The 25,364-nt window shown below is 37.7% G+C and overlaps 1 protein-coding gene across 6 annotated transcripts in view; it reads left to right on the top strand.

The window, feature by feature from the left end:
* ZMYM4 (zinc finger MYM-type containing 4) overlaps positions 1-24,162 on the top strand; it is a 164,804-nt gene extending 140,642 nt beyond the window's left edge. For 5 of the 6 annotated variants that reach the window (XM_040231724.1, XM_040231725.1, XM_040231723.1 and 2 more), the window contains 4 exons: positions 5,342-5,453; positions 6,895-7,143; positions 20,543-20,672; positions 21,558-23,533. In XM_040231724.1, the coding sequence (XP_040087658.1) occupies positions 5,342-5,453; positions 6,895-7,143; positions 20,543-20,672; positions 21,558-21,765 (699 nt within the window). In that variant the 3' untranslated portion in view covers positions 21,766-23,533. Of the gene's footprint in view, positions 1-5,341; positions 5,454-6,894; positions 7,144-20,542; positions 20,673-21,557 lie in introns of all 6 variants that reach the window. The other variant, XM_040231722.1, reaches the window with a different exon arrangement.
* The last annotated feature ends 1,202 nt before the right edge of the window (positions 24,163-25,364 follow it).

The raw sequence follows: 25,364 nt of genomic DNA, 5'->3' as shown, positions 1-25,364 counted from the left end.
AAGATCATGGCATCTGGTCCCATCACTTCATGGCAGATAGATGGGGAAACAATGAGTGATAGACTTTGGAGCACTGCAGATGGTGCCTGCTGCCATGAATTTAGAAGACACTTGCTCCGTGGAAGAAAAGCTATGACGAACCTAGACAACATATTAAAAGCAGCATATTACTTTGCCAACAAAGGTCCGTCTAGTCAAAGCTATGGTTTTTCCAGTAGTTGTGTATGGAGGTGAGAGTTGGACTATAAAGAAAGCTGAGCTCTGAAGAATTGATGCTTTTGAACTTTTGTGGTTTTGGAGAAGACTCTTTGAGAGTCCATTGGACTGCAAGGAGATCCTACCAGTCCACCCTAAAGGAAATCAGTCCTGAATATTCATTGGAAGGACTGCTGCTGAAGCTGAAACTCCAATACTTTGGCCACCTGATGCAAAGAACTGACTTATTGGAAAAGACCCTGTTGCTGGAGGAGAAGAGGACAACAGAGGATGAGATGGTTGGATGGCATCACCAACTCGATGGACATGAGTTTGAGTAAGCTCCGGGAGTTGGTAATAAACTGGGAAGCCTGGTGTGCTGCAGTCCATGGGGTCGCAAAGAGTCAGAGATGACTGAGCAACTGAACTGAACTGAACTGATGCTAATTGGAAAGAGTTTTGAAAATACATAAAAATGTAAAATTAAACAACAGCTTTAATATCAATACCTTGACCACCACTGTTAACGTTCTGTAGGAGGGATAATTGGCAAAAGAAACAGTCAAGTAACAGAAGAAAATCAAAAGATTGCTAATAGATAAAATGTATCAGAAATATTTAACAATCATTTACTTTGTATGCTATATTTTAATATAAGCCCATTTCATATATTAACTTACATAATTGTTAGTGCACCCTTATTATGTATAAGAACTAATATCATTTTCTGCTGAAGAATCTGAGGCACAGTGAGTTAAATAACTTGCCTAAGGTCTTAAAGGTAGTAAGTGGCAGGGCCAAGTTGTGAAGTGAACGCAGGTAGCTCAGCTTTAGGGTCCATGTTATGATTACTGTGTTGGGCTGCCTCTCTAATGTAAAATAGTGGTCAGCTGTTATCAGGGAAATTTTTCACCTATCAGATGGATTAAAAAACTTGAAAGATTGAGAAGTTTGATAATACTAAGTATTAGTGAAGACACATGTGCACTGTTGGAGGCCTTTTCAGAGGGCAAGTTGACAGTGTCTATTAAAACTTGAAGTGCATATAGATTCTTCAGTCTAGCAAATCTATTGATCAGTATCTTTCCCACAAAGAAATTGCTACAATTACCTAGGAAAACGCATAATGGTGTTTTCATTGTAACGTTTTTAACAGCAAAAAACTAGAAACCACCTTAGTGTTCATGAAATGATTCAATCAAATATAGTACATCCATACTGTTAAATCAAACGGTAGTTCTAAAGGAATGAATTGGTTCTATAACTTCTATATGTTTTGACATGGAAAACTCTTGGAGACATACATTTTGAAAAGTAACTTACAAAATTGTATATGTAGTATAATGTTGATAGTATGGTAAAATACATATAATATAAAATTTACCATTTTAAAGTATATAATTCATTACATTCATGATGTTGTGGAACCATCATCACTATCTTGTTCTAAAATTTTAATTCTCTAAAGGGAAACCTCTTACCCATTATGTTTTCCCTTCTTACCTCCTCTATCTAGTCCTTGGCAACCATAAATGTGCTTTCTGTCTCTATGGGTTTGCCTATTCTAGATGTTTCATATAAGTGGAAAGTTAGTTTGTGGACTTTCATGCCTTGCTTCTTTCACTTAACACGATGTTTTCAAAGGTCATCCATTTTGTAATATGAATCAGTATTTTGTTCCCATTTATGGTTGAATTATTCTATTGGGAAAGTGTTGATAGACTTTTGAGTTCTCTCCACCTTTTGGCTGCTCTAAATAGTGAGTGCTGCTATGAACATTCATATATAAGTTTTTGTTTGAACACCCATTTTACTGTCTTCGGGATACTATATGCCTAGGAGTGGAATTCTAGAGTCAAATGGTAACTGTTTAGCTTGTTGAGGAACCACCAAACCATTTTCCAAGATGACTGCACCATTTTACATCGCCAGCAGCAATTTCTGAGTGTTACATTATCTCCATATACTCGTCAACCCTTGTTAATATCCTTAAGAAGAAATAGCCATCTGATGGGTGTGAGGTGGTATCCTTTTGTGATTTTGGTTTGCTTTTCCCTAATAACTAATGACACTGAGCATTTTTTCATGTACGAGGCCATTTGTATAGTCTCTTCAGGGAAAATGTCCAAATCTTTTGCCTGTTTTAAAACTGAGTAGTTTGCTTGTTATTGAGTTGTAGAATCTCTTTTTATAGTCTGGATAGTAAACTTGAATTAGATTTGTGAGTCAAATATTTTTCCAGTTCTCTGGGTTTTCTTTTCAGTTTCATATACTTTCTTGTACTTTCATTTTTAATTTTGATGAAGTTCTGTTTATTTTTTCTGTTGTTGCTTGTTCTTTTGGTGATATATCTAAAGAATCCATTGAGAAGTTCAAGTTCATTAAGATTTGCTTGTGTTTTCTTCTAAAAGTTTTATGGTCTTAGCTCTTATGTTTAAGTCAGTGGATCGGTGTTTAGATCACCGATCCATTTTGAATGATTATTCTATCAGGTGAGGTATATCAGGTGGTAAAGAATCTGCCTGCAATGCAGGAGACCTGGGTTCAATCCCCAAGTCAGGAAGATCCCCTGGAGAAGAAAATGGCAATCCATTCCAGTATTCTTGCCTGGGAAATTCCATGAGAAAGGAGCCTGGCAGGCTACAGTCGATGGGGTCACAAAAAGTCAGACACAACTAAGTGACTAACACAGGGATATATTGAATTAGGGCTAACTGGATATGTGGATATCCAGTTCTCCTGGCATCATTTGTTGAAGAGTCTGTTCTTTCTTCATTCATTGGTCTTGACATCCTTTGCAGAAATCATTTGACTAAATGTGTATGTGTTTATTTTGCACTCTCGGTTTTTAATACTTTTTGGTCATATGAGTATTCTTGTGGCAATACACAGTTTTGATTGCTGTAGCTTTGTAGCAAATTTTGAAATTGGGAAGTGTGATTCCTCAAGATTCTTTTGACTGTTTGAGATTCCTTACAATTTCATAACAGTTTTAGGATTGACTTTTCCATTTCTTCAAAAAAGAAAATCTGAACCTTTGGAATTTTGATAAGATTGCATTGAATCTGTAGTTTACTTTGGGAAGTATTGGTGTTGTAATAATACTGTCTCTAGATCCATAAATACAAGATGTTTTTCTTAGGTCTTCTTTAATTTCAGAAGTTTTATAGAGTTATAAGTGTGTAAATGTGTATCTCCTTGGTTAAATTTATTCTTCTCAAGTATTTTATTTCTGATAAGGTTGTAAATGGAATTTTCTTAACATTCTCATTGGATCATTGATTGCAACTGATTTTATGTTGCTTGTATTCTGCAGCTTTATTGAGTTCATTTATTAGCTCTAATTATATTTTTGGGGTGGAGAAGGCAATGGCACCCCACTCCAGTACTCTTGCCTGGAAAATCCATGGACAGAGGAGCCTGGTAGGCTGCGGTCCATGGGGTCATTAAGAGTTGGACATGACTGAGTGACTTCACTTTCACTTTTCTCTTTCATGCATTGGAGAAGGAAATGGCAACCCACTCCAGTGTTCTTGCCTGGAGAATCCCAGGGACAGAGGAGCCTAGTGGGCTGCCGTCTGTGGGGTCGCACAGAGTCAGACTTGACTGAAGCGACTTAGCAGCAGCAGCGTCATGTTTTTGGGGACTCTAGAATTTTCTATATATAGGTTCATGTCACTGCAAATAGAGATAGTTTTACTTCTTCTTTTTCTGTTTCAGTGCTTTTTATTTCTTTTTCTTGCCTGGTTACTCTCGCTCGGATTTTCTATCCAGTGTTGAATAGAAGTGGCATTTTTATCTTGTTCCTGATCTAAGGGAGAAGTGATTTTTTAAAATATTTCTTTTTATTTTATTGATATATTTATTTGGCTGCTAGTTGCAGCATGTAGGATCTAAATAATTCCCTGACCAGAGATTGAACCCATGCCCCACACATTTGGACCATGGAGTCTTAGCCACTGGACCACCAGGGAAGCCCTGTGATTTTTTTTTTAGCCCATGTATTTTATATGTACTTATATTTGAGTTACTGTATAAATACAAACTCAACTCTGTGTATTCATAAAGGAAAATTTTTTAAAGATTGAAATAACCCCGACTGTTGATAGTAGTTGCTTTTGAGTAATGAGTCTGAATGTACTTTTCTTCCACCTTTTCTATATTTTAAACTCTTTTCATAATGAGGATATAATATTTTTAAGTTGTAAAAATAACTTTATTAAAATAAAAGAAATGAATGCTTTTCAACAACAAAACTAAGAGACCTATAAAAGTATACATTTAAATGGTATATAATCTTTATTAGCCAGAATAAACTTCAGTGGAAATAAAAATTTACAGCAAGTCATATAGATCAAGAAAGCAGGAAACCAACATAGTCATAGATAAATGTTTAAAATACTAGATCTTTAAGACACCAAGATTTTTAGCTTATAATTATGCTACTTTGTGTTCTTCTCACATTTTACTGATTTTATTTCTCTGAGTGATTTCATCTGACCTCACCTGCACCCTCAAAATATTTAACAGTAATTTACTCAAGCTATTGCTTGTTTCCTCTCTGAAATGATTCTTGATGGTTATAATTAGCATACTTTTATGTCCTGTAATTAGTCTTGAACTTTGTGAAGGCTGGCTTGTGGGGCGGAGAGTTGAGAGCTGTGGTTAGAAGCCTCCAAATAAATAGTTTTACAATTTCAGTACCCTTGGGTCACCTGACACTAGCTAAATGTATTATTTTCAGGAAGTGATCTTATAACTAGATTAAAAAGTAAACAAACTTCTAAGAGTACATCTCAGATGCTGAGAATTAAAAAATGATTTGAGAAATATGAATTAAGACCAGTTTTTAGTATATCAGTTTTATTAAGTGACTGAAAGGTACTGATTTATTATTATTATTTTAAATAATTGTTTTTAAAAGAAAATACAAAACTTTACCTTACAAGCTCAGTGGTCAAGATAATGTTAATTTATGTGAAAAGGATCTTTAGCCTGAATTCTGCTGTTTTGACTGTATCCTTAAAATATTTCACAGTATTGGTAGGATAGAAACTAAGGGTAAACTATATTCCTAAACATATATTTTAAAAATTTTATGTTTCCTTTGTATCAACATATATGTTTCCATTTTTTTCTCTTGTAGTACCTGTTTGAAAATGGTAGAATAGATAACATTTTTACTGAGCCCTATTCCAGATTTATGATTGAACTTACCAAACTCTTGAAAATATGGGAACCTACAATACTTCCTAATGGTAGGATGATTATATTTTGATTCTTTTCATGATATGCCTTCTTAAATTGCTTAATTTTTATGATTATCTTTTGTAAATTGTTCATTTTATATTTGTCTTGACTTATATTTGGACTTTTGAGGAGAAAATCTTTGGTTTTTTATCAGTTACTTAATAAAACTATATCTTGCATATAGCACTTGAATAGATAATGACTACTAGGTATAAAAAGCAACTAAAGGTTACATTTACTTTTTTGAAACCATTTTTGATATGGTCTATTGGTAAAGTTGTACACTGTACCAGTAGCTGGCACAGATGCTACTTTTAGACTCTGTTAGCAGTGGATCTTTTCCAGTAGTTTGAAAGAAGTACCCTGAACTGGCTGTTAAGAGAGTTAAGTCTTCATCCTTGAATTGTCTATGACCATATGTCTTTGGACAAGCCCCTAATTCACTGCTGCTCTCATGCTCCTTGCCTGTGAATGGAGAGGTTGAATGTAGTGCCCAGAAATGTGGTCCCCTTCTTTTGGGCTACAGAGAACCTTTGAAGCATTAAAAGGAATGCAGTGGCATGATGCATTTAGCTTTCAAAGGAGGAGCTAAGAAACTATATTTGGAAGTAACAAATAACGTATTCGTGGGCAGTCTCCCAAGAACAGAATGAGAGGTGGTAACAAAGAAGATTGGGAGAGAACATTAGGAAAGACCTGAGTTTAACCGATATCATGAGGAAGCTGTGTTTAAAAATAGACTAATTTTAATTCTTCTGACCTCTGCTTTTCAGGAAAAATACAGATAAACTATTGTGAAGTAATTTCTCTTAATATCAGGTTTAAATAGGAGCTGCCTTCTAATGTTCTTAGGCAAATAAAACTGAAGCAGTTAACATTAAGCATAATGTTCTCAAACCACAGTCTGCTAACTGCACCTCATGGCTGGATCTAGCCTTTTGCCTGTTTCTATATACTTTATGAGTTAAAAATATTTGTTTACATTTCTAAATAGTTGGGGGAAATTAAATTACATTTTGTGACATGGGAAAATTGCACGAGATTCAGATTTGTTTCTATAAATAAAATTTACAAATAGCCATACCTATTTGTTTCTATATTGTGTATACTACCTTACCTTTCGCAACAACAAAGCTGTTCAGAGCCCTTATGGCCCACAGTGGTTAATATACTTATCATCTGGCTCTTCACAGGAAAAATTGACCATGCCCTGATATAGAATAACAATAGATTACAACTGTTTCAGGGGAGTGCTCACAATGTCTGTTTCACTGGAATCATCTGGCCTTTTCTTTGCAGTGCTTTTTCTATTTTTATGTATGAGGAAGAGGGGCAAAGGGAGGAACAATCGGTGTTTTCCTTAGTATCCTCCTGTCTGAGAATTAAAGAAATTACGTAGTCCCTTTTAGCAGGAGCTTAGTGCTGTTTCTTTTTCCCTGTTCTGTTCAGGTTACATGTTCTCTCGCATTGAAGAAGAGCATTTGTGGGAGTGCAAACAGCTGGGCGCTTACTCACCAATCGTCCTCTTGAACACCCTCCTTTTCTTCAATACCAAATATTTTCAACTAAAGAATGTTACTGAGCACTTGAAGCTTTCCTTTGCCCATGTGATGAGACGGACGAGGACTCTGAAGTACAGTACCAAGATGACCTATCTGAGGTTCTTCCCACCTTCACAAAAACAAGAGTCAGAACCAGGTGTGGTGGAGTTTTTAAGATTCCTTTCTTTTTTAATTGAAATATAGTTGATGTACAATATTATGTTAGTTTCAGGTGTGTAACGTAATGACTTGACATTTAAATACATTATGAAATGATCAACGCTATAAGTCTAGTAACCATCTGTCACCATACAAAGTTATTACAGTAGTATTGGCTATATTCTGTATGCTGCATATTACATGACTTATTTATTTTATAACTGAAATCTCATATCTCTTAATCCCCTTCACCTAATTACTCCCACCCTTCTTGCCTTTGGCATCCACCAACTTGCTCAACATTTAGAAAACGAAGATCATGGCATCTGGTCCCATCACTTCATGGGAAATAGATGGGGAAACAGTGGAAACAGTGTCAGACTTTATTTTTGGGGGCTCCAAAATCACTGCAGATCATGACTGCAGCCATGAAATTAAAAGGCGCTTACTCCTTGGAAGAAAAGTTATGACCAACCTAGATAGCATGTTGAAAAGCAGAGACATTACTTTGCCGAGAAAGGTCCATCTAGTTAAGGCTATGGTTTTTCCAGTGGTCATGTATAGATGTGAGAGTTGGACTGTGAAGAAAGCTTGAGCGCCAAAGAACTGATGCTTTTGAACTGTGGTGTTGGAGAAGACTCCTGAGAGTCCCCTGGACTGCAAGGAGATCCAACCAGTCCATTCTAAAGGAGATAGCCCTGGGTATTCTTTGGAAGGAATGATGCTAAAGCTGAAACTCCAGTACTTTGGTCACCTCATGCGAAGAGTTGACTCATTAGCAAAGGCCCTGATGCTGGGAGGGATTGGGGGCAGGAGGAAAATGGGACGACCGAGGATGAGATGGCTGGATGGCATCACCGACTTGATGGACGTGAGTCTGAGTGAACTCCAGGAGTTGGTGATGGACAGGGAGGCCTGGCGTGCTGCAGTTCATGGGGTCGCAAAGAGTCGGACACGACTGAGCGACTGAACTGAACTGAATTTCTTCTCTGTAGCTGGAGTCTATTTCTGTTTTGTCTGTTAGTTTATTTTTTTAAGATTATACATACAGATAAAATCATATGCTGTTTGTCTTTTTCTCACTGACTTTTTTCACTTAGCATAGCACACTCTTGTGTTTTCACAAATGGCAAGATTATATTCTTTTTTATAGCTGAGTGAATTAATCCTTCTCTTGATGGACACTTCTATATTTTGGCTATTGTCAGTAATGCTGTATTGGATATAGGGGTGCATTTATATCTTTTTGAATTAGTGTTTTTGTTTGCTTTGGGTAAAAAATACCCAGAAGTAGAATTGCTGGATCATATGGTAGTTCTGTTTTCAGTTTTTGAGGACGCTGCATACTGTTTTCCACAGTGGCTCCACCAGCAGTGCACAGGGGTTCCCTTGTCCCTTTCATGACAGTCATTCTGATAGACATGAGATGTTATCTTGTTGTGGGTTTTGACTTGCATTTTCCTGATGACTAGTGATGTGGAGCATCTTTCCATGTGTCTGTTGGCAGCTTGTATGTCCCTTTTGGAAAAATGTCTATTTAGATCCTCTGCCCATTTTTTAATTGTAATTTTTCTATTGAGTTTTCTGAGTTGTATGATTTGTGTGTATACTTTGCAGATGTATACCTTGCAAATACCCTTACCCATTCAGTAAGTTGCCTTTTCATTTTGTTGAGTTTCCTTTGCTATGCAAAATCTTTTAAGTTTGATTTGGCCCCAGTTGTTTATTTTTGCTTTGTTGTCTTCACCTGATGAGAAGGATCCAAAAAAATATTATTAACACCAATGTCAGAGTTTCCTGCCTGTGTTTTCCTCTAGGAGTCTTATGGTTTCAGGTCTTACATGTAAGTCTTTAATCCATTTTGAGTTTAATTTTGTACATGGTGTGAAAAAGTGGTTCACTTCCATTCTTTTCCGTGTAGCTGTCCAGTTTTCCCAGTCCATTTGTTTTAGAGTCTGTCTTCCCCATGGTGTATTCTTGCTTTCTTTGTCATACATTGATTGTAAAAGGATTGATTTGTGTCTGGTCTGTCTGTTCTGTCCCACTGATTTGTGTCTCTGTCTTCACACCACTACCGTACTGTTATGATCACTGTGGCTTTGGGTATACAGTTGAACCTTAAGCCAGCCAGTTAAAAATCTACATATAACTTTACAGTCAGCCCTCCTCATTTACCATTTCATGTCTGCAGATTCAAAAGCCATGTATTATATAGTACTATATATTTATTGAAAAAAATCCATGTGTGAGTAGATCCATGTAGTTCAAACTTGTGTTTTTAAGAATCAGCGGTAGTTTGAAGTCAGGAAGTGGAACCTCCAGCTTTGTTCTTACTCAAGATACCTTTGGCCATTTATGGTATTTTGTGAGTTCATATAAATTTTAGAATTACTCACGGTATCTTTGTGAAAAATGCAAACAGTATTTTGTTCAGTTCAGTTCAGTTCAGTTCAGTTGCTCAGTCATGTCCGTCTCTTTGCGACCCCGTGAATCGCAACACACCAGGCCTCCTTGTCCATCACCAACTCCCGGGCTTCACTCAAACTCATGTCCATTGAGTTGGTTATGCCATTCAGCCATCTCATCCTCTCTTGTCCCCTTTTCCTCCTGCCCCCAATGCCTCTCAGCATCAGAGTCTCTTCCAATGAGTCAACTCTTCTCATGAGGTGGCCAGAGTATTGGAGTTTCAGCTTTAGCATCAGTCCTTCCAAAGAACACCCAGGACTGATCTCCTTTAGAATGGACTGGCTGGATCTCCTTGCATTCCAAGGGACTCTCAAGAGTTCTCCAACACCACAGTTCAAAAGCATCAATTCTTCGGCGCTCAGCCTTCTTCACAGTCCAACTCTCACATCCATACATGACCACTGGAAAAACCATAGCCTTGACTAGACGGACCTTTGTTGGCAAAGTAATATTTCTGCTTTTCAACATGCTATCTAGGTTGGTCATAACTTTCCTTCCAAGGAGTAAGCGTCTTTTAATTTCATGGCTGCAGTCACCATCTGCAGTGATTTTGGAGCCCCCCAAAATAAAAGTTTGACACTGTTTTCACTGTTTCCCCAACTATTTGCCATGAAGTGATGGGACCGGATGCCATGATCTTCGTTTTCTGAATGTTGAACGTTAAGCCAACTTTTTCACTCTCCTCTTTCACTTCCATCAAGAGGCTTTTTAGATCCTCTTCACTTTCTGCCAGAAGGGTGGTGTCATCTGCGTATCTGAGGTTATTGATACTTTTCCCGGCAATCTTGATTCCAGCTTGTGCTTCTTCTAGCCCAGGGTTTCTCATGATGTACTTACTCTGCAAAGAAGTTAAATAAGCAGGGTGACAATATACAGCCTTGACGTACTCCTTTTCCTATTGGGAACCAGTCTGTTCTAACTGTTGATTCCTGACCTGAATACAGGTTTCTCAAGAGGCAGGTCAGGTGGTCTGGTATTCCCATCTCTTTCAGAATTTTCCACAGTTGATTGTGATCCACACAGTCAGAGGCTTTGAAATAGTCAATAAAGCAGAAATAGATGTTTTTCTGGAACTGTTCCTTTTTCAATGATGGAGCAGATGTTGGCACTTTGATCTCTGGTTCCTCTGCCTTTTCTAAAACCAGTATTTTGTTAGGGATTGCATTGAATCTGTCAGTTATTTTGGAATAGACCTTTTAACACTATTCTTTCAGTCTATCAGCATGGTGTATCTTCCAATTTATTTGTATCTTTTTATAGTTTTTAGAGTACAGATCTTTCACCTCTTTGGTTAGATTTCTTCCTAGGTATTTTATCATTTTTGATGCAGTTGTAAATGGGATTGTTTTCTTAATTTCTGTTTCTGATAGATTGTTATGGGTGTATGGAAATCTGAAATATTTCTGCATGTTTAGTATCCTGTAAAATGTATTTACCAGAGTTGATTTATTCTTATAATTTTTGGTAGTGTCTTTAGAATATTCTATATATAGTATCATGTCATCTGCAGGTAGTGATGGTTTTACTTCTTCTTTTCCAGTTTGAATTTTTAAAAATATTTTCTTGTAACCTATGACGTGTCTTTTAGTATTATTTTTTAAAAATATTTATTTATTTTATTTATCTGGCTCCTCCAGGTCTTAGTTGTGGCACCTGGCATCTTCGATCATCGTTTTGGCATGCAGGATCTTTAATTGTTGAAATGTGGCATCTAATTCCCTGACCAAGGATTGAACCTGGGCCCCCTGCATTGGGAGCATGGAATCTTAGCCACTGGACCGCCAGCAAAGTTCTTGATTTTTAAAATTTCCTTTTCTTGTTTGATTGCTTAGGACTTCATAGGATTGCCTAGGACTTTGTAGATTGCCTCAGTCTTTGTGGGATTGCCATGGCTAGAATTTCATCCAATACTATGTTGAATAAAACTGTCAGGAGTGAGCATCTTGTCTTTTCTCCAACTTAGAGAAAATTTATTTAGCTTTTCACCATTGGGTATAATGTTAGTTGTGAGTTTATCATATATGACATTTATTATGTGGGTATCTTCCCTCTGTAGCTGCTTTGTTGAGTTTTTATCAGAAATGGATATTGATTTTTTTTCAAAACCTTTTTCTGCATCTACTGAGATTATCTTATGCTTTTTATCCTTCATTTTCTTAATGTGGTGTGCTTTGTTAATTTGTGAATATTGAATCATTCTTGTATTCCTGGGATAAATCCCATTTGTTCGTGGCATATGATCCTCTTAATGTATGGTTGAATTCAGTTTGCCAATACCTTTTTGAGGATCAGTGATATTGGGGTATCTTTGTCTGGTTTTGGTATCAGGGTTCTGCTGGCCATGTAGAATGAGTTTGGAAGAATTCCTTCCTCTCCTGTTTTGGAATAGTTTGAGAAGGATAGGTATTAACTCTTACCTAAATGTTTGGTAAAACTCATGTGTGAAGCCATCTGTCTCCAGCTTTTGTTTTTTGAGAGTTTTATGATTACTGTTTCAGTTTTATTATTGGTGATTGGTCTGTTCATGTTTTCTATTTCTTGCCTGATTTAGTCAGATAGTATGTTTCTAAGAATTTATCCATTTTTTTCCCCTAGATTGTCTAACTTGTTGGCCTAGAACTGTTCACGGTAATCTCTTGTGATCCATTTTATTTCTGTGGTGTCTATTGTAACTTCTGTTTCAATTTTCATTTTGAGCCCTCTCTTTTTGTTTTTGATGAATCTCGTTAGTCAGTTTTGTTCATCTTTTCAAAGAACAGGTTCTCTTCTATTTTTTTGTTTCTATTTTATGTATTTTCACTTTTGATCTTTATTATTACTTCCTTTACTAGGTATAAAGTTAGAGATTATTTGAGTTTTTTCGTTTCCTAAGGTAGACCTATATCACTATAAACATCCCTCTTAAAACTGTTTTTGCTGCAGCTGATAGATTTTTGTCTCAAAGTATGTGTTTTTTTTAAATTTCCTCGTTGATTTCTTCAATGATCCATTGATTGTTTAATAGCATGTTGTTTGGACTCCACATATTTGTTTTTTCCAGTGTTTTCCATATAATTGCTGTCTAGTGTGATAGCATTGTGGTTGGGAAAGATGCTTAGTATGATTTCAACTTTGGGGTGACAGGATGAGATGGTTGGATGGCATCACTGACTCAGTGGACATGAGTTTGAGCAAACTCCAGGAGATAGTGAAGGACAGGGAAGCCTGGTTTGCTGCAGTCCATAAGGTCATAGTCAGACATGACTTGGCAACTGAATAACAACAAACTTATTGAGATTTGTTTTGTGGTCTGACGTGATGTATCCTGGAGAATGTTCCATGTGTAATTGAATATTATTTTGTTTGGGGATGTAACATACTGTTTAAAGTTCATCTGGTCTAATGTGTCCTTTAAGGCCAATGTTTCCTTCGGCCTTATGGACACATATTGATGTGTCCATTGATATAATAGGATGTTAGAGTCCCCCTGCTGTTATGGTATTACTGTCAGTGCCTCCTTTTGTGTCTGTTAATATTGGCTTATATAGTGTATTTAGGTGCTCCTGTGTAGGATGCATACATACATACAAGTGTTTTGTATTGTTGTTGGAATATTCCCTTTATCGTTATGCAGTGTCCTTCTTCCATCTTTGTTTTAAAGTCTTTTTAGTCTAATGTAAGTATTGCTACCCCAGCTTTCTGTTTCCAGTTACGTGGAATATCTTTTTCTTTTCCCTTGCTTTCAGTCTGTGTGTGTCTCTAGGTCTGAAGTGAGTCTCTGATATGCAGCATATATATGGATCTTATTTTGGTATCCATTCAGGCACCCTGTGTCTTCAGATTGCAGCATTTAGTTGACTTCCACGTAAAGTAGGTTATTGCTATCTATGTACAGGACAGGGAAGCCTGGCATGCTGCAGTCCACGGGGTCACAGTCCAACACTACTTAAATGACTGAACGACAAAAATGTATTTATTACCATTTTAAAAATTGTTTTATGATTGTTTGTATTGTTCATGTCCGTTTCTTTTCTTCTTGCTCTCTTCCCTTGCAGTTTGATTACTTTTTAGTTTTGTTTGTATTCTTTTTTCTTTTTCGTGTGTGTATCTGTTCGGCTTTGGTTATCATGAGGCTCTTATATAACAACTTAATGTATATAGCAGTGTATTTTAAGTTGATGGTTGCTTAAGTTTGTGTGTGTTCTAAAAGCACTACATTTTTACTCTCACCACCCCACCCCATCTTTTATGTTTTTGACAAATTTTATTTTTTTAATGTTGTATTTTAATAACTATAGATTATTTGATCTTATTACTTTTGTAGTCTTCATACTAGCTACATAGATGGTTGAGTCACTACCTTTAGTATGTGCTTGCCTTTATATTGAGATTTTTTTCTTCCATAATTTTCATATTTCAAGTAATGGCCTTCTTTTTATGTTCAAAGAAGTCCCTTGAACATTTGTTGTAGGGTCAGTTTTGTAATGATAAACTCCTTTAACTTCTTGTTTGGGAAACTTTATTTTACCTTTAGTTCTGAATGATAATCTTGACAGAGTATTCTCTGTATGTAACTAGTTATTTCTCTCTTTTGCTCAGTCATGTCTGACTCTTGGTAACCCCGTGGACTGCAGCACACCAGGCTTCCCTATCCTTCACCATCTCCCAGAGCTTGCTCGAGCACATGTCCATTGAGTCGGTGATGCCATCTAGCCATCTCATCCTCTGTCACCCCTTTCTTCTCCTGCTGCTTTAAATATTCTCTATCTTTAACTTTTGACATTTTAGTTATAATGTGCCTCAGTGTAGGTTTCTTTGCATTCATCTTGTTTGGGACTCTCCATTTCCTGGAATTGGATGAGTTTACTTTTTCAAGTTAGTGAAGTTTTCAGCCAGTTTTTTCTTCAAATACATTTTCTGTTTCTTTTCTCCCTTCTTTGGGAATCCTTATAATGCATATGTTAGTATGCTTGATGTTGTCCCCAGAAGTCTTTCAAATGGTCTTTTTTAAAAGTTTTTGCCAATTTCATTTGGAACAATTCCTTTGTCTCTTCCATTTTCCTAGCTCTCTGTGTTTCTATGTACTAGATAGATCAGCCACATCTGCCAGCCTTTAAAGGATGACTTTATGTAAAAGGGCTGCATGCACCCCTCTCTGTGGTTAGGCCATGATGGCTGTAGGTTTCCTAGTATGCAGGACTGGACCCTGAGATAGCTGGCTAGAATGGTGAGTTGTGACCGTTGGGGGCAGTATGCTTTGTAGGGCCGTCTCCTAGGGTGGAGCTGCTTTGGAGGGGCTCTAGTGCTGGCCAGAGCCACTTGCTAGGTGTAGTAGGGTAGCTTTGGAGCAGCGCCAGCCTGGATGGGTCTACAGGTGAGCCTGGGATGAGTTGGGGAGAGTCAAACTGGTCCCACCAGCCCTGGACCAAGTAGGCGTAGAAGGTGAGCAAAGATCCTGGTGTTCCTCAGTGGCTACAGAACCAGAGAAAATTATGAAAATCCCTGGTTCTGCTGCACACACCCTAAGATATGGCCCACGTCCTCTTCAAACTGCTACCTCTGGGACTTGGGGCAAGAGAGTTTTTGCATGTGCCCTTTAAATTTTAGTTTCCTACAGACGTCTGGATGTAAGTCCCACTGGTTTTCAAATCCAGGTGTTATGGGGGTTTGTTGGTTTATCTTTCTGGTGCTGGTCGTCCCCAGGCTGAGGAGCTCAATGTGGAGTTTAGACACTTGCTCCTCAGAAGGACCTCTGCAGCTGTGATGTCCTCTTTGCCTGTGGGTCCTGGCCAGATACCATCTCTACCTCTCTTACTCATCTTAATGGTGATTTTCTTTTCATCTTTAGTTGTGGAAAATCTTTTGTGCTGGTCTTCAGGTCTTTCTCAAGGATAGTTGCTCTGTGTATAGTTGTAGTTGTGGTGTGTTCATGGAAACAGGTGAGCCCAGGATCTTCCTACTCTTGCATCTTGTCCCCTCCTTGTAAGATTTTTATTTGAAATCTTATTAGTATTCAGATAGACGCTTATCAGAGAAGTTCAGTTCAGTTCAATTCAGTCACTCAGTCGTGTCCGACTCTTTGCGACCCCATGAATCGCAGCACGCCAGGCCTCGCTGTCCATCACCGTCTCCCGGAGTTCACTTAAACTCACGTACATTGAGTCCGTGATGCCATCCAGCCATCTCATCCTCGGTTGTCCCCTTTTCCTCCTGCCCCCAATACCTCCCAGCATCAGAGTCTTTTCCAATGAGTCAGCTCTTCGCATGAGGTGGCCAAAGTACTGGAGTTTCAGCTTCAGCATCAGTCCTTCCAAAGAAATCCCAGGGTTGATCTCCTTCAGAATGGACTGGTTGGGTCTCCCCGCAGTCCAAGGGACTCTCAAGAGTCTTCTCCAACACCGCAGTTCAAAAGCATCAATTCTTTGGCACTCAGCCTTCTTCACAGTCCAACTCTCACATCCATACATGACCACAGGAAAAACCATAGCCTTGACTAGATGGACCTTAGTCGGCAAAGTAATGTCTCTGCTTTTGAGTATACTATCTTGGTTGGTCATAACTTTTCTTCTAAGGAATAAGTGTCTTTTAATTTCATGGCTGCAATCACCATCTGCAGTGATTTTGGAGCCCCAAAAAATAAAATCTGACACTGTTTCCACCGTTTCCCCATCTATTTCCCATGAAGTGATGGGACCAGATGCCATGATCTTCGTTTTCTGAATGTTGAGCTTTAAACCAACTTTTTCGCTCTCCTCTTTCACTTTCATCAAGAGGCTTTTTAGCTCCTCTTCACTTTCTGCCATAAGGGTGGTGTCATCTGCATATCTGAGGTTATTGATATTTCTCCCGGCAGTCTTGATTCCAGCTTGTGCTTCTTCCAGTCCAGCGTTTCTCATGATGTCCTCTGCATAGAAGTTAAATAAGCAGGGTGACAATATACAGCCTTGACGTACTCCTTTTCCATTTTGGAACCAGTCTGTTTTTCCATGTCTAGTTCTAACTGTTGCTTCCTGACCTGCATACAGATTTCTCAAGAGGCAGGTTAGGTGGTCTGGTATTCCCATCTCTTTCAGAATTTTCTACAGTTGATTGTGATCCACACAGTCAAAGGCTTTGGCATAGTCAATAAAGAAGAAATAGATGTTTTTCTGGAACTCGCTTGCTTTTTCCTGATCCAGCGGATGTTGGCACTTTGATCTCTGGTTCCTCTGCCTTTTTTAAAACCAGCTTGAACATCAAGGAGTTCACGGTTCATGTATGGCTGAAGCCTGGCTTGGAGAATTTTGAGCATTACTTTACTAGCATGTGAGATGAGTGCAATTGTGCGGTAGTTTGAGCATTCTTTAGCATTGCCTTTCTTAGGGATTGGAATGGAAACTGACCTTTTCCAGTCCTGTGGCCACTGCTGAGTTTTCCAAATTTGCTGGCATATTGAACGCAGCACTTTCACAGCATCATCTTTCAGGATTTGAAACAGCTCAACTGGAATTCCATCACCTCCAGTAGCTTTGTTCGTAGTGATGCTTTCTAAGGCCCACTTGACTTCACTTTCCAAGATGTCTGGCTCTAGATTAGTGATCACATCATCATGATCATCTGGGTCGTGAAGATCTTTTTTGTACAGTTCTTATGTGTATTCTTGCCACCTCTTCTTAATATCTCTGCTTCTGTTAGGGCCATACCATTTCTGTCCTTTATCAAGTCCATCTTTGCATGAAATGTTCCCTTGGTATCTCTAATTTTCTTGACGAGATCTCTAGTCTTTCCCATTCTGTTGTTTTCTTCTATTTCTTTGCATTGATCACTGAAGGCTTTCTCATCTCTTCTTGCTAATCTTTGGAACTCTGCATTCAGATGCTTATATCTTTCCTTTTCTCCTTTGCTTTTTGCCTCTCTTCTTTTCACAGCTATTTGTAAGGCCTCCCCAGACAGCCATTTTGCTTTTTTGCATTTCTTTCCCATGGGGATGGTCTTGATCCCTGTCTCCTGTACAATGTCACGAACCTCATTCCATAGTTCATCAGGCACTCTATCTATCAGATCTAGTCCCTTTAATCTGTTTCTCACTTCCACTGTATAATCATAAGGGATTTGATTTAGGTCATACCTGAATGGTCTAGCGGTTTTCCCTACTTTCTTCAACTTAAGTCTGAATTTGGCAATAAGGAGTTCATGATCTGAGCCACAGTCAGCTCCTGGTCTTGTCTTGTTCTTGCTGACTGTATAGAGCTTCTCCATCTTTGGCTGCATAGAATATAATCAATCTGATTTTGGTGTTGACCATCTGGTGAGTAATTGCAAATTCTAGACATGGAAGAGTACAGCTTTAGTTTAACATTTAAATGCTTTACTGTGTTGTTACGGTCATATTAAACGCTTGACTCAAAATTAGAAGAATCAGTTGCTTCAGTATGCTTTTATTGGTGGGGGCAGTGGTTGCCACTCTGCATGGCTTGTGGGATCTCAGTTCCCTGACCAGGGTTCAAACTTGTGTCCCCTGCAGTGCAGAGTATTAATCACTTAAAAGTCCTCTCTTATTGTCATTTAAATTAGAAATTCTAATATAATTGGTTAGGGATGTAACCCAGATAATCTTCGTTTTAAAAGTTTGTAAGTAATTGAAATATACAGCCAAGATTGGGGAACGTTGATTTAGAGGCAACAGATGGGTCAACTACTAGTTAAAAGGAACTTTTATAACTTTTAAATCTAGTGTTTCTAAAAGTTTGGGGGTTTTTTGACCAGAGTACTCCGTTTTAGTTAACTCAATATTGGCCACAGGATTTTTGTAGAGACTAACACCTGTGGCTGGTGGCTTTTATTCTGACCAACCAGAAACTAACTCTGTTGTTTCACCAACACTTTGTGGTAATTGCGTTCAGCAGTCACACTTGACACACCTGTGAAGTCTTCTCGTTTTCTTGAAATGTTGTCTTTAGTCCACTCTTCTGTTGAAGCAAAGGTACTTTCTCCAGCACCATGAGCTTCCCTGTATGTATCAGAATCAATTACTATGGCCCTTTGTCTTATTTTGTCCTAATATTTGCATTGTTTGAATGAGAGGTATATTTTGAAGAACTATCATCTTCCAAGACACTAGTATACATGTCACTTGGAAAATCAGAGAAAGTACCTGTATAAAATTCACCAAGAAATTATTGTTTACTCAAAATTTTTCTATGTGTCAGTTTTGAAAATTTTATGTTAATATACACAAGGCTGGTACAAAAACCTAGTGGAGCAAAATGTGAATGATAACAATCATAAGTTACATAACGAATCCTTGATCAGTTTTAAACTCTTAACAGCTTCACCTGGTGATATTAATTGTATCACTATCTAAATATGTGTTGATATGTCTCTAGTCAATAATGTGTTAACGTTGTAAAATTCTGAGGGAACTTAAACCTGTCCTAGAGTATACTGCTTTCATACACAGTAGAAAAATATCAGCAGTGACTGTTTTATTAGAAGGTTTATGATCTTGCATTCTAAAAAGTCTGTTAATAATTTGTTTTTAATGTTTAAAAATTAATGTTATTATGGAACTAGAAATTATATTTATTGATTTTGAACAGAATTGCAAGTTCTGAAATTCCCAAAACCAAGCTGTTATTTCCTTGAGATAAGAGTGAAGTATATATTTTGAATGTAAGAATTTTAAATTACTGAAACTAGAATCTGTAAAAGAGCAATTGTGATGTTCATCTTTGTGTTTACTTTTTTCTCAGTTGCTCGTTTACTTTAGAAAATACTAAGATTATCTTGCTTTTTCCACCATGCATTCATACCCTCTTTCTTATATTTTGTTTATATATAGCCCACTTTATGCTCTTAATTGATATTAATTCAGCGACTTCCCTGGTGGTCCAGTACCTAAGAACCCACGCTCCCAATGTGGGGGTTGCAGTTGTGATCCCTGCTTGGGGAACTAGATCTCACATGCCATGACTAAAGAGTTCACGTGCCACAGCTAAAGATCCCACATGTCGCAACTAAGACCTGGTTCTGCCAAATAAATAAAAATAGATAACTTTAAAAATTTATATTAATTCAGGGAGGTAGAGACAATGGGACAACATTTCCCTGCTTTCTGATTAGGTGCTTTGACCAGATTGGTAATAAATTTAGCTTCTTTTATGAATGAGCAGCTAGCACATTTTCTATTTAGAAAACTGGATGACGTATGCCTAATTGAGAACTAATACGGGAAGCTGGGGAAATTTTTGGATCGCTTGTTAAAAGCAGATATAAGAAAAGAAGAAGAAAACCTTTTTCCTTCGGGTTTCCAGATCCGTCTAATATTCTCTTGAAGTTTGAATGGAGTAAGTGGGAAGGAAACAGCCTGCTTTCCATGTCTTTACCCTGGCTTCTTTCTGATAACCCTTGGCCTCTGCACAACTCTGTTGGTGAAAAAGGGATTGATTGTTCTTTCCTTATCAAATGGTCAGCTTTACTGAGAATTCTTTTTCTAACAAAAGATTTCATTTCTCATAATACTATAACAAATGAAAGAGACTTAAATGCCCAGTGGACACTGGTGTCCCACAGGAGAACTATTTTCAGAGAAAGAGGTGCCAACTTCTGTTTTGATCTCTACTATAGGAGAAGAACATGCAGAACCCTTTTTTCTCTTTATTTTGCTACGGATTAAGAACCCTATGCCTAATAAAATCGTCTGACAAAGTCAGGCTTAGGATTGAGACATACTCTCAAGCATCATGCTTTTTGTCATGCTGCCCCAACTTGGGTAAGGATAGAAACGTAAATGCTACAGGACAGGGACTTTGCTTGATTAGCCCAGCACTAGTCTAGTGCTTCCATAGATCCTCGATGAATGTTTGTTGAACGTGTGAGTAAGTGAAAGGAAGGGAAAGGGAGCCACATAGTGGGTGTCTTAAGACTTGAAGAAAGACTTTTCTAATTCTTTGATTATAATTTTCTGTCTCAAGATAAACTAACTGTTGGCAAGAGGAAACGAAATGAAGATGATGATGTTCCAGTGGGTGTGGAGATGGCAGAGAATACTGATAACCCCCTCAGATGCCCAGTCCGACTTTATGAGTTTTACCTGTCCAAATGGTAAGTGATTGTCCTCTGAACTTGATACAGCACACTTCAAAAAGTAATTATTATATTTTAGATTTCAGATGCTCAAATCCCAGAAATGTAGCTGGTCTGTGACTTTAAACAAAGATTTACTTACAGTTTCATTTTTTCCCCACTTTCATATCTGCCTGGATTTTGAACCAAGAAAAAAATTGCTTTATCTTAAGCATTTTTTCCCCCCAAAATCTCTTAAAAAGCAAGAATCACTGTCATTGTTTGATCTTTACAACTGTTGTTTAACTTTATGTGACATCTAAACTGCTGTGAATTCGTTATTTACATAGAAAACTAGGGGAAAGACTGTACTACTAAGTCTATAAATGAGAAAACAGTTTTTAAAGAATTGACATTTTTTGAGTGGTCTTTTTCTTACAGAAACTTTATGATTTTAAAAATTTGCAAGATCCACACTAAAGCAATTTTTTTTTTCCCCCAAAGAAATACAGTGACTGGGTTTGCTCTTTAGTAGAGTTGTGTGGAGTATTTTGGGGATTCGTTATAGGGTATTGGGTACTGAGTTTGAGTGTCAGCCATAGTGTCACTTGTGAGTTAACTTTTTTTTTGCTCCTGTTAAGTTTTACGTACTAACACTTGTGAAGAATTTACATTTTGTCATCTATTAACATTATACTTACTTCAAATCCAGTGTGATTCTTGAGTATGGGGAAAAAAATATGCAGTTACAGGTTGCTCCTGGAGCATAAATGTCTGTAAACTTGTTTATCTCTGTGGGCACATTGTTGGCAATGTTAGTCACAGTACGAAAGATAGAGGGCCATTATACTTAAAGTTAATTACATATGTGCTGTACTCTCTGATTCCAATTTTCTTTCTCTCTCTTTTCTTTCCTGTGGATAGTTCTGAAAGTGTGAAGCAGAGGAATGATGTGTTTTACCTTCAGCCTGAGCGCTCCTGTGTTCCAAATAGCCCTATGTGGTACTCCACATTTCCCATAGACCCTGGGACCCTGGACACCATGTTAACACGTATTCTCATGGTGAGGGAGGTACACGAAGAACTTGCCAAAGCCAAATCAGAAGACTCTGATGTTGAATTATCAGATTAAAGTGGAAGTGGGGTTCCTATTTTCATACATGTTGGTATGCACCAAACTGTGAATGCATCCAGCTTTGGAAAACGATAAGTCCCAAGTCCTCTTGACTTGATTATGAGATAATGGAAAACAGACAACTCGTGAACCACAGTGTGGATGTACAAATGAAAATTGAAGGAAAGAATATGAACAGAGAAACCTTGTTCTTTGGCAGTGATATAGTTCTTAGACATCTTCAGAATGACTAACCAATTTCTCTGAGTGGTGCATAATCTTATTTTGTTTGGGAATAACAAATTGTGGAATATTTTTAAGGAAACTGTTGTATAAAATTCTACCATAGTAACCTTAGACCTTAGAGAGGTAGCTTTGGAGTGAAACCTTGGCTGCAGTAGGCTACTTGGGCAAGCCCTCTGTAAAAGTCAGGGGAGAAATCAGTACAGAGCTAAGAGTGGCATCAGATGAGGACTGTGGGAACCAGACTTGAAGACCCAATAAAAATACTCAGCTTTTTTTTTTCTTTTTTAAGGTAGAGAGTGAAGTGGTCTTGATTTTGATTTTCACTGCCAAGCCAATTCTGTGAAGGATAGAGGCCTCTGGTGCTTTTGCCATAGGGTCCCTCACATCCGGGGAAAAGGCCTTCCCTGCTGTTCATAGTCATGTGTCCCCTTCACTTTCTGGGTCTAGCCTTCTCAGCTGTGGGTCTGGATGTGGGTAAATTAAGTTAAAGGGGCTGAAACTCTGCAAAATAATTATGCACACAGAAAACCTGTGGCACTTGTTAGACCCCAAGTGTCTTGAAATGTTTGTAGAAAACCCACTAAAATGCCCACTTCTCTGGGTGTCAGCCTCTATTGCTGCTGTCTCACAGCATGAGCTGTGGTACACAGAAGTGGGGGTTCTTTTGTTTTTATTTTATCCCCAAATGGCAGCTTTCCTCCTGTTGTTTTATCTTCCCATTTCCCAAATAATTTGTCTTTTGTACCAGTTTCTCGAGGCCCTTGTCATTTCAAAAAGAGTCTCTCCTTCTCTGGCAAACCTGTGGGTGATTCCACAGAGACACAGTGTTACTTAGCTATCAGAATTATGGTAGAAGAACTAGTATTTTCCTATATAAAGCATTGGAAGATGACCTTGTTACCCTAAGAAACTTAAAAATAGGATTCTGGGGTTAGGATACAAAGACACTGATGGTCTTGCATATATCCACAAGGTCTTCTTATAGCATTATTCCAAACTCTAGCTGTTTTAGTAGTTTGATGAGGATCAAGTCATAGGAGTGTTTGGCAAATGGATCTATTTCCTTCTTCTCCATTCTGTTTCTTCCCCACAAAATTTTGAATCAAAGCTTCTATAATATTGGCCAATCACAGAGTTTCTTTAGCTGAGGTTAATTTGATCCTTTAATAGAAATGAGAGAAGTCTAAAAAGCCTCTTAGAAATTTTAACCTTGAAAGACTTTACCATATGTCCCATTTTTTAGATGGGAGTGGCAGGTGGTTTTTTTTGTTTTTTTTTAATAAATAAATTTAAATACAATAAAAATTTTAAAGTAGGCCTTTTGACATTGTGTACTTATGGTTCGTCCCTCTGCTTGTAACAAATCTTGTTTTTGTTACCAAGAACTATGTGAAAGAAGTAAATCTGCCCCGGTTCTGTATGGTTAATTCCATCTGTGTTTGTCATTTCTGACTGGAAAACTTACTTCCAGACCTTGTTTGATATGGAGGAAAAACAATTGGATTATCTGATAAGTCTGCCAATAAACTATCCAGAAACATCAGGTGTAATAGTCCCCACTAAGAAATTTTATGGTTTATATAAACACTAACGTTTCCCCTTCTGTAGAAATGCAAATTTATGGCATAGTAGATAAACAATTATAAAACACTAGAGAGAGAGGAAAAAATTCTGTATCTTTTCATTGAGAACAGCCAATATCCGGGTAAACGACTGTATCAAGATGTCAATTGCATGTTAGTCCACAGAGTTGTCCAGATCCTGGAATAATTTGTAAAAGAAAATATTGATTCATTATTGGTCATTCCTTATAAGCATAGCTGTTGATGTGTGTGTCCAGTTATTTGCTTTTTAAAATTTTATTAAAATTATGTAAAATTGGTTTTTTTTTCCCCCAGGGGAGGAAAAAATATCAAACGAGAAACATTAAATTATCTGTTCTTCTTTGTTTTTTAAACACTTTCGGGTTTTCACCTTGCAGAAACCACAGAAATATTCCCTTAGAATAAAATAGTATATTTGTATTTGATGGGTGAATTATTCATTTTCTTTATGTCTTGAAAGAATTTTAAATATTTTTTTTCTGTTTAACCCTATTGGTATGATCCAACAGATGGTATATTACAAAGAAAGAGATCAGTTTTCAGAAAATAAATTATTTGGTTTTTACTCAGTCCAGAAAACATTGTTTCATTACAAAATCTTTCAGTTGTTTTTTTTTCCCCCATCAAAGACTTGTTCTGGTTTTTAATTTATTACTATTTTCAAAGCCCTGAAAGCTAGAAGCATCAAGTATTAGGTTGGTGCAAAAGTAACTGCGGTTTTGCATTATTGAACTTTGCTATTTGATATTAATGAGTACATTTCTTAAATGTGGTTATATTATACATTATTTTAATGTACATTTCTTTAATTTTTTTGCTAATGACTTACTGCTTGCTGTTTATTTTATATTTACTTTAGCCTAGGGAAATGATGATGTTAGATAAAAAGCAAGTTCTAGTAATTTTCTTATTCGAGTTCAAAATGGGTTGTAAAGCAGTAGAGACAACTCGCAACGTCAACAATGCACTTGGCCCAGGAACTGGTGATTCAAGAAGTTTTGCAAAGGAAACAAGACCCTTGACAATGAGGAGTGCAGTGTTCGGCTGTGGGACGTTCACAACAGCAGATTGAGAGGATCATCGAAGCTGATCCTCTTACAGCTACACAAGAAGTTGCCGAAGAACTCAGTGTGGACCACTCGATGGTCACTTGGCATTTGAAGCAAATTGGAAAAGTGAAAAAGCTTGATAAGTGGGCACCTCACTTACCTTGTGGCTGACTGCAAATCAAAAAAAAAACATCATTTTGAAGTGTCATCTTAATTCTACACAACTACAACAAATCATTTTCTTGATCAGATTGTGACATGTGATGAAAAGTGGATTTATACCAGGCAACAACCAGCTCAGTGGTTGGATCGAGAAGAAGCCGCAAAGCACTTCCCAAAGCTAAACTTGAACCAAACAACGGTCATGGGTCAGTGGTGGTGTGCTGCCCATCTGATTCACTGTAGCTTTCTGAATCCCATCAAAACCATTACATCTGAGATATATGCTCAACAGTTCGATGAGATGCACCAAAAACTGCAATGCCCGTGGCCAGCACTGGTCACCAGTAAGGACCCAATTCTGCATGACAGCGCCTGACTGCACATCACACAACCAGCACTTCAAAAGCTGAACGAATTGGGCATGAACTGTTGCCTCATCTGTCACACTCACCTGGCCTCTCACCAACCGTCACTTCTTCAAGCAGCTCAACTTTCTACAGAGAAAATGATTCTACAGCCAGCAGGAGGCAGAAAATGCTTTCCAAGAGTTCTTCAA

Source organism: Oryx dammah, unplaced genomic scaffold (genome assembly GCF_014754425.2).
Source record: "Oryx dammah isolate SB20612 unplaced genomic scaffold, SCBI_Odam_1.1 HiC_scaffold_28, whole genome shotgun sequence".
In the NCBI taxonomy this organism is placed as follows: Eukaryota; Metazoa; Chordata; class Mammalia; order Artiodactyla; family Bovidae; genus Oryx; species Oryx dammah.
This window is presented reverse-complemented; position numbering and strand designations above follow the sequence as displayed.